The sequence below is a fragment of the Rhipicephalus microplus genome, chromosome 3 (assembly GCF_043290135.1).
Source record: "Rhipicephalus microplus isolate Deutch F79 chromosome 3, USDA_Rmic, whole genome shotgun sequence".
Classification (NCBI taxonomy): domain Eukaryota; kingdom Metazoa; phylum Arthropoda; class Arachnida; order Ixodida; family Ixodidae; genus Rhipicephalus; species Rhipicephalus microplus.
Window position 1 is genome coordinate 272,164,914 of NC_134702.1, and position 17,930 is coordinate 272,182,843.

The following is a 17,930-nucleotide window of genomic DNA, read 5'->3' on the forward strand; positions in this document are numbered from 1 at the left end:
AGCTGCGATGAGTCGAAGTGGGCTGTAGGTTTCGTCACTAAGCAAGTGGTCTGTGTCAGTAAGATGGACGACACGTTGTGCACAACAAATAGCCGCGGAAGCAGACGAAAGAAAGTCCCAGCCTAAAATGAGTTCGTGGGAGCACGGGGATAGCACAGCGAATTGTATGTAATGAATAATGTCGTTGATTAGCACACGGGCAGTACAGAGAGCGGAAGGGCAAATCATTGTTCCCTGGGCTGTAACCAGTGTTGGTCCATCATAAGGCGTCGTGACTTTTTGAAGACGGGTACACAAATCAGCACGAATAATAGAAAACCCAGCCCCAGTGTCCACCAAAGCATCAACGTCCACTCCCTCAACTGTGACTGCAATCATATTATAAGGGCGCGCTGGAGGAATTGCAGTACTGTGTTGGAATGCAGTTTGTCCTCAAAAAACTGCATCATTTAGTTTTTCGGACGCTGATCAGAAGCGAGGGAAGCAGGCTGAAGAGGAGAAGAGGAGCGACGGTAGGGCGATGGTGAACGGCGTCGGGTTGATCGATGACTACTGCGCAGTTCACCGGATGCTGGCGGAGATGGAGACCGACGTGGCGGTGAAGAATAACGACAGCCCTGGTATAAGGCTCCTGCGGTATAGTCTCGTTCGCGTATGTCGTACCCTCGGCGCTCATCTTGCTGGCGCTTGCGACAAAAGCGTGAAATGTAAACACGATAGCCGCAATATTAGCACGTAGGGCGAGTCGATCGATAAGGAGGGTAGTAGCTTGTGTTAGATTCACCGGGAGAGAGAGAGCAGTGAGAGGGACAGATGAAGGCTCAGGCGGTGGTGATGGAAAGCTCGTGGGAAAGCTTCTGGGAGGTGCGGCAGCAACCGACGCGTACGTTCGTGGTGGCGACGTCGAGCTGACCGTGCTTGATGGTGCGGCGACGGCATGCGAGAACGATGGGAGAGTACGAGCGGCAGTGGGCTGCAGGTGGGCCATATGGGTCATGGACGTGAGCTCCTCCCTGATGACATCCCGCAATTACGTTGAAGAAGACTGAATGGGACACACTGAAGGTAGTGTGAATCCCATTGATTCTAATTCTTCGCGTATAATCACCCTTATTGTGTTTCGTAGGTTTGGATCCGCCGTAATACGGGCTGCGTCACTGTCTGGTTGTAGGCGCATTGACTCAAGTTCTTCGAGGCGCTGACAGGTTGTCGCAACGTCAGGTAGCCGGATTATGGATTGCAAGGGCATTGAATGCGACTGGTCCAATCCCCTTAAGAAGCTGGCGTGTCTTGTCTGACTCTGTCATTGGGGTGTCAACCCGGCGGCAAAGTGAAAGGACATACTCGATGTAGGATGTATACGACTCCCCGATGTGCTGTTTCCGAGTTGCGAGAGCTTTATTTGCGAGAGCTGAACGAACATCCGGTGTGCCAGAGACATGGCGAAGCTGATCTTTGAAGGCTGACCAGTCGGAGATGTCGATGAAGTGGTTGAGGAACCACGTCTTCGCGACACCCGTGAGGTAGAATGACACGTAAGCGAGTTTGTAGGTGTTATCCCACCGGTTAGCAGCGCCGACACATTCAAAATCGTACAGCCATTCCTCCAGATCTTCCCCGCGCATACCAGTGAAGGGATGGGGCTCACGCTGGAGGCTGTTATTGACGTGAAAAGGCCTAGCACGCGGTGGCGGAGTGGGAACGGCTGCAGCACTGACCTCTTCTTGTTGCGACATATTTCTGGACACCTGGCCCAAGTGGTGGCCTGAACGTAGCTCCAGGGGGTAGAGTGGTCGAGAGGATGACGGGGGACCCAACAGCACGCTCCACCACGTATGAAGTCTTGGTTTGGAAAACCTTTATTAGGCCCGAAGAACCGGCAGCCGACAGCTGAGATGAACGAACCAAGATGATGCCACGTGACAACAATGAGGATGCATGAGCAACACATGATAATGATGATAATGTACAGATGAAGAGGATTGGTATACTAAATGCCCACATTATGCATTCTTGTTCATAAGCAACCAGTCTAAGCATATCGACATCATATTCTCCATGAGCTTTCCTATACGCAGCTGAGAAGAGCCATAGGAGTTAAGTTCCGTGGGAGGCTTGGCAGGCTTCAGAGTAGGAATAACACGAGCTCATTTCCAGAAAGGTTTGAGACGGCTACTTTCTCAACTGGCATTGAAAATGGCAAGTACACGCGTCTTTGTCTTGTCGCCTGATGGGGTTAACTCAGTGTAGCTGACACAATGAGGTCCAGGAGTAAATGAAGAGGCTTGAGCGCAAATTAGATGAAGACAAAGAAGACACACAAAGCACAGACGAGTGCTATTAGAACAGGTTCAGGAGATGACACCTCGTTCACCAGTGCCACAGCACCAAGAAGTTCTATGATAGTAAAGGGTTCATCTGCCTGAAGGGTGCTTGGTGGCGTGGAAACTTCTCGTAATGCATGAGGTAAAGTTGCTAGTGCTGCAACTTCAGAGATCTTAGAGCAGAAAGCCTCCGCCTTTTCCAACGAGCTGCTGTTACGAGACAACGCAACTGAGCTGAAGGAACACAGTTGCGTCGGCTGGGTATTTAGGCTACGATCAATACCCTACATTTTTGACAGTGCCTTTCTTGGTGTGGTTATGAACAGAAAAGCCGCCATTATCTCTTATCCAGCTCACCAGGATTTGCTTATGTCAGCAAACCAGGTCACCGTAGACATGAGGCATGGGGGGGGGGGGTGTGATGACGTCCAGGCGCTGCATCAGTCAATATTGGAGAAGGTTCTGTCATCATTAATATTCATCAGGTTGTTTCGGTGTGCGATGCCCAAAACATATATACCACGCACTGAAGTCCTGTGGTCACTCCAGGCTAGGTAATGTGTATGAAGTCCCCGGTTAGTAAGTAAGGTCCAGGTGTTCCATCTAGTTCGTCCTGCAGTCTTTCCAGATCGAATGTAGTTCAAGGTGGCATGTATGCCGCAATCAGCATAAATACCAAAGTGTCTATCTTCACTATCACTGCAGCATATTCATTGGATTCGTCAGCTGATATGTGGTGAAAATTGAAAGTTAAATCATTGCCAACAGCTAGAACAACTCAACTGATATTCGTTCATGGCGATGAACATGTGATAATGTATCCTGAAAGACGTAATCTGGTGCGCACTCGGGATTTTGAGATGGCCATCATCGAAAAGCGGTGCTTGTATACAAATTTTCTGGAGTTGTAACGACGACAGCGCCGACTGTAGGCATTTCATTGAAATATGGTTGCCTTTTCTCTAATTTTCTTCCGACTCAGCGGATCGGCCATTAGCGGCGTAGTGCCAGAATGTGAGAAAGAAAATAAAGCAGTGTCAATATAGACTTAGCTACCTGGGAAAACATTGGAGCGAGGAAGCTGCGTACAACGTCGACAAGTGCAGATAGCAATGAGTATATGTTTCCATTGTCTTGTACAGCACTGTACTCGTGTGGTCCATGCCAAGAAGTTGGGATCCGTGTCTCATTCGACTGGCCAGACGCGTGCTCCTAAGCACTTCGTGTGCAAGGAACTGGATCTGATGGACGTTTCGGTAGAGATGGGAATTCAGTTGCGTCGTCGACTCTTGGCAGATTTGCTGATCTTCAATTGTCTGCTGTGGGAATCTTTGCTTGACCACCATTTCGATGTTTCTGTTGATGGCGTGCCGCATTCTTTGCTATTCGGTACCTAACGCTGTTTTCCACCCACCTTGTAGCTATGGATTCTCTCTTTTTTACGCAGAACGGGGCAGTGAGTGAACGTAGATGCATGTTTTTTCTTGCAGTTAGGACACTGTGGCTCCTCATTTCCACATGAAGATCGATCGTGGTTGTCACCACAACGTAATCACCGTGCCTGTAACTTGCAGGCACCAGCAACATGGCCGAAACGCAGGCACGTGATGCACTGTCTCGGAGCCTCAAAGTATTTGTACACTCGGTATCGTGTATAGCCTAAGAAAACGTGTTCAGAAGCGCTTTCCGTGACAAACTTCTTGAATAGCTCAGACATACTCTAAGGGGTGGACAAATTTCTGGATTAAGTGCTATTGAACTGACCGCAGCTTTTTTGTCTAATCCGGAGCCAGAACTTCTGAAGTTATGTAGGTTATTTCTTGAGTACCTGATGGTTCAGTTTTCGCTCCTATTCTGTTTATCAAGTTCATAAACGACATTACTTGTAGGATTAAATCTAAAATTAAATTATTTGCAGATGACTGCGTTTTGTACAGAGAAGTACTAAGCTTGCAAAATCAAACTAGTCTGAACAATAATTTCGCCTCGTTAGCACAACGGTGCGAGCACTAGAAAATAGTAATCAACTTCAATAAAATAGTTACAAGGACTGTAACAAAAAATAAATTCAAACTAACTTTGCCATAAGGCTACGATAGTATCATCCTTAACACAGTTACCCAGTGCAAGTACTTGGGCGTCGTTATATCATGAGATCTCGTATGGGCGGCGATTGCAGGATATGTGAAAAGCAAAGGATGCGGAAATTCATGTTTTCAAAGCAGGTCTTACGATACGTGACAAGATAAGCTAAGCTTTGGCATATGGGACGATTATACGCCCTGCCTTAGAATATGCGAATGTGGCATAGTTGCCATCGGGCCAAAACCACATAGCCACTATTGAGGTTGTCCAGCGCCAAGCTGCGCCTTTTATCTCGGACAGATATAGGCGCACCGAGTCGCCTACGCAAACGCTGACGAAGATTGGCCTTCACGCGCTTGCTAGTTATGCAATGCTATCCTGGCTCAAATTTATGTACCTTATCCTACAGCACAGATTTAAATAAATTCGAACACGTACCTTTCCTTCAACACTTATAGAGAAGCCCGTCAAAAGCATTGCCTTACACTCCAAGAATACTTATCCGCTAACAATATCTTTTTTATTTTTCATTTTTTTTGTGGCAGTGTGGGAGGGGAATGCTTGACGGTTGTTGCACGGCCCACTGTCTACAAATTTGTAGAACTTGCTGGCCTAACCTTTCTGTCAGCTACAAGATTGCAGCGCTATCAGGGTTTTACTGTTAATTACCGGTCCTCTTTCCAAGTATACCGATGTTTGTGATCCGAAATAAGGGAAGTTGTTCTAACTTTATATCTTGGCGTACTTGCCTTTCTCTACGCTTCCTAATTTTTCTTCAGCTTCTGCACATGTGACCAAAACATGTGCACTCTTTAGTGACTAAGGTCCACCGTCATTGCAATTGTGCATCATGACTTTTCTTCACAATTGTATTATTGTGTATTATCATATAATTACATTTCCTATACATTGTGTCAATATATATTATTTGTAGACACTTCCAGCCACTCCTTAAAAATACCTCGTGCGATTGATAGGATCAATAAAAAAAGAAAACGCTCGTGGCAGTCAAATATGCGCTAATAAAATGTTACATTCACTGACCGAAATGTAGCCACCGCTTCTTTTATTTATTACATAATTGCCACCATTAACTAATTTTATCCATCTGTGTTCTAACAAATGTATTTCTTATGACTGCCATGCAGCAAAAAGTACAGACTTTCATCAAGCCGTTGACGCAGCTTCTAGTCATGTCTTCCCTGTTTATGACAAAAGAAAATAAAGAAGGTTGAGCGAAGGAAATTTTGTGTGCAGATTACCTGGTGGTGCATGAATGGGCGCACCTGCGGTTCGGGGTCTTCGACGAGTTCGGCTTCCCAAAAGACCCGCTCTACCCGGCCGTCTACACTAGGGGAAAACAGGCGAGAAGGATTTCGCAAGCAGCATAATATACTTTAACTCAGTCGGGCACGTCAGCCATCATTTTTTTATGAAAGCGCATGGCAATAACGTTTTTCTTTGATGGACCGGCTGCAGTACATAATGCATGAACCTTTCAGGAAAGCAACGCCATGGTGTATTATGCCCTCACTAATCAGCCTTTTATTGTATCAAGACATTTGCTTCATACATCCAGCGACAATTCTTTTGTGTGCGCAGGTGCTATCAAACACGTGCAGCGCGCGGATTGTGACATCACAACAGAAAGAAGACGGCGCTCCTTGTGGCATCATTGAGGGCACGTTAGAGACTTCTGGCTGCCTGGACTTCGAGCCCGTGCCGGAGCTGACAGACGCGCGCTCCTCCATTATGTTCCTGCCACCGCTTCCCACGGTTTGTAGAAGTCGCTACACTAAAGCACCAGTTGCGGAGAGCCACACCAAGCACTACTTGGAGAACGAAAAACACTTTGATCCATCCATCCATCCATCCATCCATCCATCCATCCATCCATCCATCCATCCATCCATCCATCCATCCATCCATCCATCCATCCGTCCATCCGTCCATCCATCCATCCATCCATCCATCCATCCATCCATCCATCCATCCATCCATCCATCCATCCATCCATCCATCCATTCATCATCATTCGCCCCGTGAATATGCCGTAATTTTTTTTATAACTCACGAGGCGATTATTTGTCGAAATAATTACCTGCGAAGCATTTTTTACATACTGCAAGCACTTTTAGCATCTATCTATCTATCTATCAATCTATCTATCTATCTATCTATCTATCTATCTATCTATCTATCTATCTGTCTATCTATCTATCTATCTATCTATCTATCTATCTATCTATCTATCTATCTATCTATCTATCTATCTATCTATCTATCTATCTATCTATCTATCTATCTATCTATCTATCTATCTATCTATCTATCTATCTATCTATCTATCTATCTATCTATCTATCTATCTATCTATCTATCTATCTATCTATCTATCTATCTATCTATCTATCTATCTATCTATCTATCTATCTATCTATCTATCTATCTATCTATCTATCTATCTATCTATCTATCTATCTATCTATCTATCTATCTATCTATCTATCTATCTATCTATCTATCTATCTATCTATCTATCTATCTATCTATCTATCTATCTATCTATCTATCTATCCTGTTCGTTCGTCTGCATAACACAACGTGAGTGTATGACACACATACTCTGGAAGAACTTGCCGTTGGCATTGTTGGTGCATGTCTGCATTAAATAGTCAACTTCGCGCCCAATTCACACACACACAAAAGAAGAACACATAGAGACAACGGGCGCCCATCGTGTCTTTGTGTTTCCTTCCTCTTTGTGGTTGTGCACTCAGCGCGAAGTTGACTATTTATTGTAGATACGACAAACATTATTGACAAATAACGTGTACACAGGGCGTGCATGGCGTGCATATTCCTAGAAATGACGCGTTTCATCCCATAACATGCACATAGGCTCGTGCTCTAAGTTGAAACACGTCATGTTTTGGAATTGAGATGCTGAAATCACACTGAGAGAGTGTGTTTTTTCGTTTAAACATGCACAGGATAAAATGACATCACTACGCCATCTCCTGCTTAGTGAGTGAGTGCCAATTTTTACTCATTGAAGGGGTGGGGGAGGCTAAGCTAAGTAGTCATCCAGGCCGTGCCTCTCGATCACGTTTTGCGCTCGTTCCAGGATCCGTAACTGGATGGCCCGGTCGGTGCTGCAAAGAGGAGCCTCTCATTGTTCCTCGGTAAGGGATGGGTGAAAGATGTCAGTGGGTGGGAGATCGCCCGGGTAGCTCCAGAGGATGTGGTTCTGCGATGCCACACAGCTGAGCAATGGCATTATAAGTGACCAGGGGCTCCAGCACCCGGGCGTCCGACTCTGAAGGGTGCACCGCACGGTCGATGAATCCTCGCGCGCGTTAATGGGATGTCTCGTTGCCTGGGTGACCCAAGTGGGCGAAGACTAAGATCAGTAATGGCGCTGCTCATCTTGCCGCAGTATTCGGCGAAGTAGTCGCAGGGTGTTCGGTGACGCAAGACCTTGTGCGAAATTCGTGATCGCTCATTTGGAGCCGCTGAGTACGACGCGAGAGTCAGCCGAGGTCGCAGCCAACGTGATGGCTGCGCTTTCCACTTCGACAGAGAAGAGTGTTTGAACCACACTGGTCACGATTGCAGGCTCAGAATACGCCGAAGAGGTGACATGAAAATGAATGCAAAGGCGTCCCAGGGTGCGTTGTAACGGCCGCATCCATGTAGGTTGGCTGGTCGGATGGTTGGCGTATTTGGCGGGAGGCATGGTCACCAGTGCTTGGCGGCGAGCGACATGGTGGCCCGCGAGCACATTCTTAGGCAGGAGCTTGATGCAGAAGGCAGTTCGAAAAGCTTGTGACAGCGAGACCAAATTCGGAAGGAGGGAGAGAGGAGGTGTCGAGGCCGATGAAGAAAAGGATGGGGTGACTGATCGGCGAATGGTTGAGGCATTACACCTGGGTGGAACGGTAACCTCAATAAACTCGTCGAGGCTGTCGTGTACACCAAGGCGTAGAAGACGATCTCTAGACGTGTTGGGAAGAAGGCCGAGGCCGTCTTGTATGCTCTATGAATGAGGATGATAATGTTTTCAAGTTCTGATTTGAGGAGACGAGTAGAAGGAAGGTCGTGCGTGATGCGGGAACCAACAAAGGTGCCGAAAAGGCGAAACCGATCATGTTGGCACATTCCCACACACTGCGCGCTGACACGGGCAAGCATTCGCGTGGTGTGTGCACAGTGACCGACAGCTTGGCGATAGTGCCTGTTCCGTGGTTGGACTGTAGCATCAGCCCAAGCGTGCGGAGATATGGACGACAGGCACGGGAATAGAATTTATGTGTCCAGTGATGGTAGGGTGAGGCGTTTTGCAGTGACGGCTGTCGGGAGGCCGGATGAGAAGGAGGGACGATTTGGCGGCCGAGCAAATGAGTTTAGCCGCGTGCACGTGGGACGCCGTGACATCGGCTACGCGTTGCAATGTCTGCTCGATGCGGCCATGAGAGCCCTATGTGACTCAATAAGTGACTTCCTCAGTCTACAGGGTGTGTCTAAACCGAGGATATGACCCAAATTTTTGGGAGGCAAGTGGAAGAAAAGATAAAGTAAGAAAAGCTACAATAGGGCACCCTGAAGGTGCCGCGAGGACCAAGCTTGCACGTGGGAGACGGGATGTCTCCTACGATGATTTCCTCCGTGCAGGCGGTGAGGAACGCGCAAATGTAATTGTAGGTGCGGTTGCCAAGATTGAGGGCCGAGTGTTCGGTAAGGGTAGCCAAATGGAGCAGATCACCAAATGCTTTGTCAAGGTCGAGGCTAACAAAAGACCCTTAGCGTCTGAAAATGTGGGTGGGTCAAGGAGGTCATGGTGAAGGTGCGAGGGGACATCTTGTGGTGACATGTGGGGGGTATACTCCCATAAAGGAGAAGGGAAGGAGGTGGTGAGCCTTCGTGTACGTTTGCAGGCGAGCGAGAACGACGTGTTACAGATTGTGATGATGCGGATTGTGTGGCCCGTGACGGGGCGAAGAGGGAACGGCAGTTCTGCTCTGCGGTACGCCTTGGAGGCGAAGACGAGAAAAAGGAAGCGCGAGCGGGGCGTGCGGCTCGGCCAGTTGGAGCGTGACACGGTTCGAACGGCAGCTGCTGGTCGGCGGTTCGGGTCGCGACATCGTTTAACCAGGCGTCAGGCAGTCTTGCGGACCTGGTGAGCTGGCTTCCTGCTTCGGGCTGCGTCACTCAACCATTTGTCCGGCAGCCTTGCGGACCTGGTGAGCTGGCTTCCCCCTCTGAGGACGGCGCTGACACGGGGACCGGCAGCATAGTCTGTTCGTGGCGTGAAGTCCTGGGGCCCGAGTGGTGGCACGAGGTGGCCGCGGCTCATGTTGGCGACGGGCCATTAATCTACACTGCAATGGCCTGGTGATCTACCGGCCTGCAGCACCACCATCACCACCACCACCACCTCACCACGGTCAAGGCAGCGTGACTGCACAAGGAACACCGGTGACGACCGACCTCGCCGCAGCGGCAACAGTCATAACGGCGAGTAGGACAGTTCGTGTGCCGAGGCGCGTAGGACGTTTGGCATGTAAATAAGGAACGCTATAGGGTGTTGTGTGTGAATTGTAAGAGTTATCGGTTGTGTTAAAGTCTGTGTTGTGTGTACAGAGTCCCCTGATTGCCGGTTGATTTATTCCGGATCCTGGGCCCACATTACACCATAACAAACTTGGTGAGCCTGCCAGGATCCCGCCAGTAACATTTCGAACGCGGAAATCACCAGTCAAGTGTGTGCACGCAGCACAAGACGAGAGATATGGATCTCGATAAGTTAGCGGCTGTAGCAGCTCAGTTAGGCTTGTCTGGCGCGGAACTTCGCGAATGGATTGAGCGAGAACAAGTTAGGCAGAGAGATGAGCGTGCAGCTGAGAGAGAAGAGGCCAAAGAAGCAGCCGAGAGACAATGGTTAGCGGACGAGAGGCAACGGTTAGCAGACGAGAGGCAGCTGCAAATCCTCCAACTTAAGCTGCAGCTTCAGGAAAGTGCTCAAAGTCAGCCATCTGCGGCGGCAGCACTCGCCCCATCGGCAAACCCGTCATGCCTGAATCCGCAGAAGTTACTACCGCTATTTGACGAGCGACGCGATGACCGGCACGCGTATTTGCAGAGGTTTGAACGCGTGGCTACTGGGCAAGAATGGCCAAGAGAGAAATGGGGAGTAGCCGTAAGCATATGCTTAACTGGTGAGGCACTCACTGTCATTGGTCGAATGACTGCTGACGAGGCCCTCAACTATGATAAAGTGAAAAAAGCCCTACTTTAGCGCTTCAGATTCACGGCACAAGGATATAAAGACAAATTTCGGAAAGCCCGGCCTGAAGATGGCGAAACAGGGAAACAACTAGCAGCAAGGATCTCGAGCTATTTTGATAACTGGATTGAGATGGCTGATGTGCCCAAAACATTTGAGGGTCTTCGTGACCAAGTTATAGCCGAGCAATTCTTGCGTTGCTGTAATCCGAAGCTGGCCATCTTCCTAAAAGAGAGGGAATGCAAAACCCTTACATCCCTTTCAGAGTGCACCGACCGCTTTCTCGAAGCACAGGGAGTCAATAACATTGGTAAAATTGCAGATGATACAAAGGAGGCAAATAAACCCGGTGCTATGTCACAGTACAAACAGCCGAGTTGCTTTCTGTGTCACCGCAAAGGACATAGCGCTCCGGATTGTCGTGCGCTTTCGAAAGAGTCTGTGAAATGCAAAACATAAGGGCGGCTTGGCCACAAAGCCACCGATTGCAAGGATCAGAGCAAAGACAAGTCGGTGTCTTGTGCCATGATAGAACAGAAAAAACAGGATTACTTCCCTATGGCCAAGTGCAAGGATAAGGCATGCGCTGCTGAATGCCCCAAGAAGTGCGAGAACCAACCCATGTTCTTAGTCGACAACATGCCAGTGGTCGAAGGACGGGTGCTTGGACAACGCGCACGTGTCTTACGAGACACAGAGAGCAACACGACCATCGTCCGACGCGAGTTCGTGCCGGATCGATGCCTGACCGGGAAGACGGCAAGAGTTATGCTTTTGGATGGAAAGGTTAAGGAACTACCGGAAGCAAACATACAGATACACACGCCCTACTTCGTTGGTGATGTAAACGCTTTATGCATGACTAACCCTTTGTACGACCTCGTGCTCGGCAATATTCCAGGAGTAAAAGGACCACAGGAGCCAGATACTACCTGGGAGTTCTCTGACGCTCTGTTCCCTGAATCGACTGGTTTGAGCAAAATCCCGGCATGCTGGGAAAAGTCAACCTTGCTTTCTGCCGTCGTCCGGACGCAGGGGAAGATGGACACTATGATGAAGATTCCGCTAGTTGGTTCGCTAGAAGTGACCCGAGTGCAGCTAACTGAGAGCCAAAAAGACGACCCAAGTCTGAAGAGTTGCTTCAGCAAGATTGGGAAGGAGTTTCACTCCAATAAAGACACGACGTACCACTTTTCTGAAGAGGCTGGTCTACTGTATCGAAATTACCGCCTTTCTACGGGGAGGACCTTTAAGCAAGTAGTCGTGCCAAGGACACTTCGACAAACATTTTGAAGGTTGCACACGAAGGCATTATGGCTGGTCACCAAGGCGTGCGACGTACCACAGACCGTATCCATGGGGATTTTTACTGGCCAGGTATGCATGAAGAAATCAGACGGTTTGTCAAGTCGTGCGACGTCTGCCAGAGGACAACGCCCAAAAGGAAAGTCGGAGTCGCTCCGTTGGGCAACATGCCTCTCATACGGACACCATTCCAAAGAGTCGCCATTGACCTGATCGGACCGTTATCTCCTCGATCAGATAAGGGAAACCGCTATGTGCTTACCCTCATTGACTTCGCTACTCGCTATCCTGACGCAGTAGCCCTACCCAGCATCGACGCTGTCAGTATTGCAGAAGCCCTTCTTGAAATATTTTCCCGAGTGGGCCTGCCTCGAGAAGTGGTTACCGATCAAGGTAGAAGTTTCACGTCGGAACTCATGAAAGAAATGGGCCGACTACTAACTGTAAAGTTTTTTCGTACCACCCCATATCATGCCATGGCCAATGGATTGGTCGAAAAATTCAACGGTACGCTGAAGGCCATGCTCAAAAGGGTGTGTCAGAAGAAGCCGCGGTCATGGGATCGCTACATTGCTCCTCTTCTCTTCGCTTATCGCGAAGTACCGCAAGCCAGCTTGGGCTTTTCACCATTTGAGTTAATCTACGGCAGACATGTGCGTGGACCTTTGAGTGTTTCAAGAGAGCTGTGGACGAACGAGAACATTGAGGATGAAGTGCGAACAACGTACACTTACCTTGTGGACCTTCGAAACCGACTCGAACACACCTGTAACCTCGCTCATGAAGAGCTTGGTAAAGCACGTGAAAAGCAAAAGCTTTATTACGACCGTAAGACCCGCCACAGAAGGCTACGGCCCAGTGACAAGGTTTTAATTCTCCTTCCTACAGACACCAATAAGCTTCTCATGCAGTGGAAGGGCCCGTTTAAAGTTGCTGAAGCCAAGAATGATGTTGATTATGCAATTTACTTAGGGCAGAGCATCAAGGTCTTCCACGTGAATATGCTGAAGAAGTATGAGGAAAGAGAAATAACGTCTCCTCATCAGGTGGCTGCAGTGAATACTACAAGTGCAACACCTGGGGAAGAGGCGAACAGTGAGAGCAACGACTCTGAGGATACCATCCCCTCTCTCAGTCTATGCCAAACACAAACGGCATCAGACGTCAAGATATCGCCCAAACTGCAGACAGACCAACTCCAACAAGTTCGACAATTGTGCGAAGAGTTTGCAGACATATTTTCGGACCTTCCCGGCAAGACACAACTTGTCGAATGCTCTCTTGACTTCGTCATCGAAAAGCCGGTTCACGTGCCTCAGTACCCGATTCCTCTAGCGCTGCGTGAAAACGTCGAAAAAGAGGTACAGGAGATGCTTCGAATGGGCATAAAAGTCGCCATATCATGCGCCGATCGTTGTCGTCAAGAAGCCCGACAACACCATACGGTTGTGCATTGACTTTAGGGAGCTGAACAAGACCTTGGTTTTCGACAGTGAGCCAATTCCGAGAATTGATGTTGTTCTAGCTCTTGTTGGGAAACAGAAATTTTTCTCGAAATTCGATTTCACGAAGGGCTATTGGCAAGTGCCCCTGGCTCCAGACAGGCGTGAAAAGACGGCATTTTCAAGCATGTCGGGGCTCTACCACTTCAAATACATGCCTTTTGGGATTAAGACTGCCCCAGCGATATTTGCACGCCTTATGAGGAGAGTTCTAGGCAATTTACCGAATGTGCATCACTATTTTGACGATGTGGTCATCGCTACTAGCACATGGCATGAACATATGAAAGCCTTACGACTTGTCTTCGAAAGAATCCGCAATGCAAACCTCACAATCAAACCGAGCAAGTGTGAGATCGGAGAGCGTACCATTACATTCCTCGGACATCGCATTGGCGAGGCGAGGGTAGAACCAATGCTGAAAACGCTGGACAAGATCCTAGCCGCCAAGCGCCCTACGACAAAGAAAGCTGTACAATCCTTTCTCGGTCTTACGGGCTATTACAGGCAGTTCATTCCGAACTACGCAGAGATTTCCAAGCCCTTGACTGACCTTACCAAGAAAGGCCAACATCACATAGTATCGTGGGGACCGACGCAAGAAAAAGCATTGACCGTGCTAAAAGACAAGCTCGCCGCAAGTCCCATACTGCAAACACCGGATCTTTCGAAGCCTTTCGTGCTCCGTACTGATGCCTCAAGCACAAGCATCGGCGCAGTGCTTCTGCAAAACAGTGGGGACGATATTTTACATCCGGTTGCTTATGCTAGTCGCAATCTGCTGCCTAGAGAGGCCCGCTATTCCACAATAGAGCGTGAATGCTTAGCGCTCGTGTGGGCTGTTGAAAAGTTCCACATTTACTTATGCGGCAGACCCTTCATTATTCAGTGCGACCACCAGTCACTCCGGTACTTGCAGTCAGCCAAACACGTCAATAATCGAGTGTTACGATGGAGCTTACTAATGCAAGAGTACAGCTTTACCGTAGAATACATAAAAGGCTCAGACAATGTAGGGGCGGACTACTTAAGTCGCATCTGAATTGCTCTAATATTTCTCCACTTGTGTATTTTTCATGTGTGTTTTTTTTCATTACGTGCTGTGTGGATCGCAACCATTCGGATTCGTGTGAACTTGTTCCCTCTTTACAAACGCGCCTGCACTTTTGCCTACTCACCGCCTGGCGTAGAGCGGAATAGTTGGTCACAACTATCTTAAGTGGGGGGTGGTGTGATGATGTGGATTGTGTGGCCCGTGACGGGGCGAAGAGGGAACGGCAGTTCTGTTCTGCGGTACGCCTTGGAGGCGAAGACGAGAAAAAGGAAGCGCGAGCGGGGCGTGCGGCTTGGGCAGTTGGAGCGTGACACGGTTCAAATGGCAGCTGCTGGTCGGCGGTTCGAATCTAGACATCGCTTACCCAGGCGTCCGGCAGTCTTGCGGACCTGGTGAGCTTGCTTCCTGCTTAGGGCTGCGTCACTCAACCAGGTGTCCGGCAGCCTTGCGGACCTGGTGAGCTGGCTTCCCCCTCTGAGGACGGCGCTGACACGGGGACCGGCAGCATAGTCTGTTCGTGGCCTGAGGTCCTGGGGCCTGAGTGGTGGCACGAGGTGGCCGCGGCTCATGTTGGCGACGAGCCATTAACCTGCACTGCAGTGGCCTGGTGATCTACCGGCCTGCAGCACCACCATCACCACCACCACCACCTCACCACGGTAAGACAGCGTGACTGCACAAGGAACACCGGTGACGACCGACCTCGCCGCAGCGGCAACAGTCATAACGGCGAGTAGGACAGCTCGTGTGCCGAGGCGCGTAGGACGTTTGGCATGTAAATAAGGAACGATATAATGTGTTGTTTGTGAATTGTAAGAGTTATTCGTTGTGTTAAAGTCTGTGTTGTGTGTACAGAGTCCCCTGACTGCCGGTTGATTTACTCCGGATCCCGGGCCCACATTACACCATAACACAGATGCTTGCTGACGAACGGAGTGAAATGGGCCTGAAAAGTTTGATTGTGACTTCCTTTTCAGCCTGCAGGTGAAAGCTACCTAAGCGTGTTTCCATGACTTTGGTAGGTTGCCGGAGCGTCAGCACTCGTTGACGAAAGAAAGGAGGGTAGTGATTGAAGGAACTTCGATGTTTTTGAAGAGCTTGTTGGGCATGCGATCTGTATCAGGCTAAGAGGTGGTGCGGAGCCTCTGTAAGGCCGCCTAGATCTCTGCCAGTTCTTGTTTGGAGGCCCTAGTGTAGGATGCGAGAGGGGGAGAATGAACACCAGGCTTCAGGAGCTGGAAGTAAATTGCAGCCAGGTCTGCCATCAGTGATGGAGTGTCGCCTGGGAAAGCCTGGACCACTCGTTGTAGTTGCTGCTGAGCAACCGACTTGGTGGAAGCAGGGTCGGCGAGGTGTAGGTGGGGCGCCAAAAATGTTTGCGGCCCTACTGATCAGAGAGCTCCGAGAAGATTTGTTCCCATTGTTGGTGTGCAACCACGGTGGTGTGTTGCTTATTAGCACGATCGAGGTGTGCGACGCGGCGGCGTAAGCAGCGGTTGTGACATGGCTTATGTCAACGGTTGGTGAGTCGCATGCAAGCGGCCCACGGGTAAGCTAGGCGGGAGTCGATTGTGAGATGGTCCTCCGTGGTGAGGATTGAGGCGGTGAGCGCGTCGAGATCCGCTAACAGCTGGTCGGTCCCCGTCGACAGGTCCTCAACGTTGGGGGCCGTGGAGTGTAATCAGCGTTCTCGAAACGCGCCCTAATTCGTGTGGGGAACTGTGTGTGGGTGCGACTTGCAGAGAGAGGTGTTCACTCGAATTGTGAGGAAAATAGGGTCACTGCGGAGGGAATGATGCGTGTTTGACCGGCGAGCGTTGCTCACGCTACAGAAAAGCTCAGGTTCGAGGTAGTGTCTCGGCTCACACAGGTTCTTGCCGATGCGGGTTGGCTGCGTGGGATCGGTGAGCAGTGATAGTTGAGGTTGTCAGAGAGCTGCCACAGCCTCTTTCCGAGACCACTGGTAACTCCAGTCCGGATGCCTGACGTCGCAGTTGCCGAGAAGTATAAAGGGGGATTTGGCTGCCCTCGCTGCTGAGGCACGAATCAGGTTGAGGAGCAACGCCTCTTTAGTGGCACGAGGAGGGTTGTGCCCATTGACAATGAAAAGTGAGCGCTGTGTGGACAATTGTGTAAACGACGAGAAGTGGAAATATTATCATCATGAGGAGATTGTGCAGTGTTGGAACAACTAAGCGCTCAGCGAGGGGCTTCATTATGCGGACGGCGGTTCATACTTTTCTGAACCTATTGGTGCCGAAATACCGGAGATAGGGCCTTCTGAGGTGAGACGGGCAGACTTAACGAACTTCGACCGATAACTTTTGGGAAGCCGCCGTGAGGTGAAGCTGATGTGCCAAACCTAATCCTACCAGTGACCTAAATTGTGGAATATGACATTACAGAAGCACTTTATAAACAATAGAAAGTCTACTACACTGCCTATAGTGCGAATACTGCTGGAACACCTGGAAGTCCCTCCGATATTTTAAAGTGTTGGAAGTACAGGTAGCAAATAGTAAAAAAAAATTTGAAGCGTGGGAGTGAAGGATACTTTGTTTGAGGAGAGCGCACATTATCAGAGTACAAACTAATGGTCAGATTCATGTTAACGATGTAATCATCATTAAAGAAGGCAAGGTGCCCATAATCTCTTGGGAAGTTTTAGAGTGAGTGTTGCGTAGGTATCGAGAGATACTTATGTTAGAGCATGCAAATCCTCTTGACAGCAGGTGAAGAAATTGCGAGACCACTGCAGCTGTTGTACTCGTTGGAGTTGGGCGATTTAGTTTTGCCGAGCGTGGACGATGTTGTAAATTGATTGAACGTCCCGGTAGAAAAGCACGCACATCAAGGGACTTCGAGAACGATGAAGGCGAAGGGAACGTTGATTAAAAGAAAAAAAGAACACGCTCCTTGACATGGATGCTCAGCTTTGTGTCTTTCATTCGGCGTCTTCAGATGCTGAAGCGCGGTTTTCCCGCATGCTGCTCACGTCACTCAGATACTACTTCTAGAAAAACGTGGAGTGCAGGGAAGGTCAGATCGGTTCGATTGGCAACGAACGTCTGCTGGGTGAGAATAGCCCTGACGGAATGGGGCAGAGGGCCATAAGCTACTTGGTTGTAGGAAACGTAGCCCGAGAGGGAAATGTTGGCGTTAGTTTCTTGTAGTACGAGGATATCAGCAGAGGCCCAGGGGTAGATTTACCGAAGGCGGATAAAGAGGTGGTTACGCTTGTGATGAGAACCAGTTCAGTTCCACGGTCAAACGGTGAAAACAAATCCGTCAGCCATTTTAGACAGTGGATGGCGTTCCTTCGGCCGTTGAATATGACTACTCCAACGAACTATTCATTACTTAGCGGCCATACG

At 49.2% G+C, this 17,930-nt stretch overlaps 1 protein-coding gene across 1 annotated transcript in view; it reads left to right on the top strand.

The window, feature by feature from the left end:
• LOC119159806 (calcium-activated chloride channel regulator 2-like) overlaps window positions 1–17,930 on the top strand; it is a 665,495-nt gene that overhangs the window by 95,828 nt on the left and 551,737 nt on the right. Inside the window, exons 4-5 of the mRNA XM_075888302.1 lie at window positions 5,667–5,773; window positions 6,012–6,185. Of these exons, the coding sequence (XP_075744417.1) occupies window positions 5,667–5,773; window positions 6,012–6,185 (281 nt within the window). The remainder of the gene's footprint in view (window positions 1–5,666; window positions 5,774–6,011; window positions 6,186–17,930) is intronic.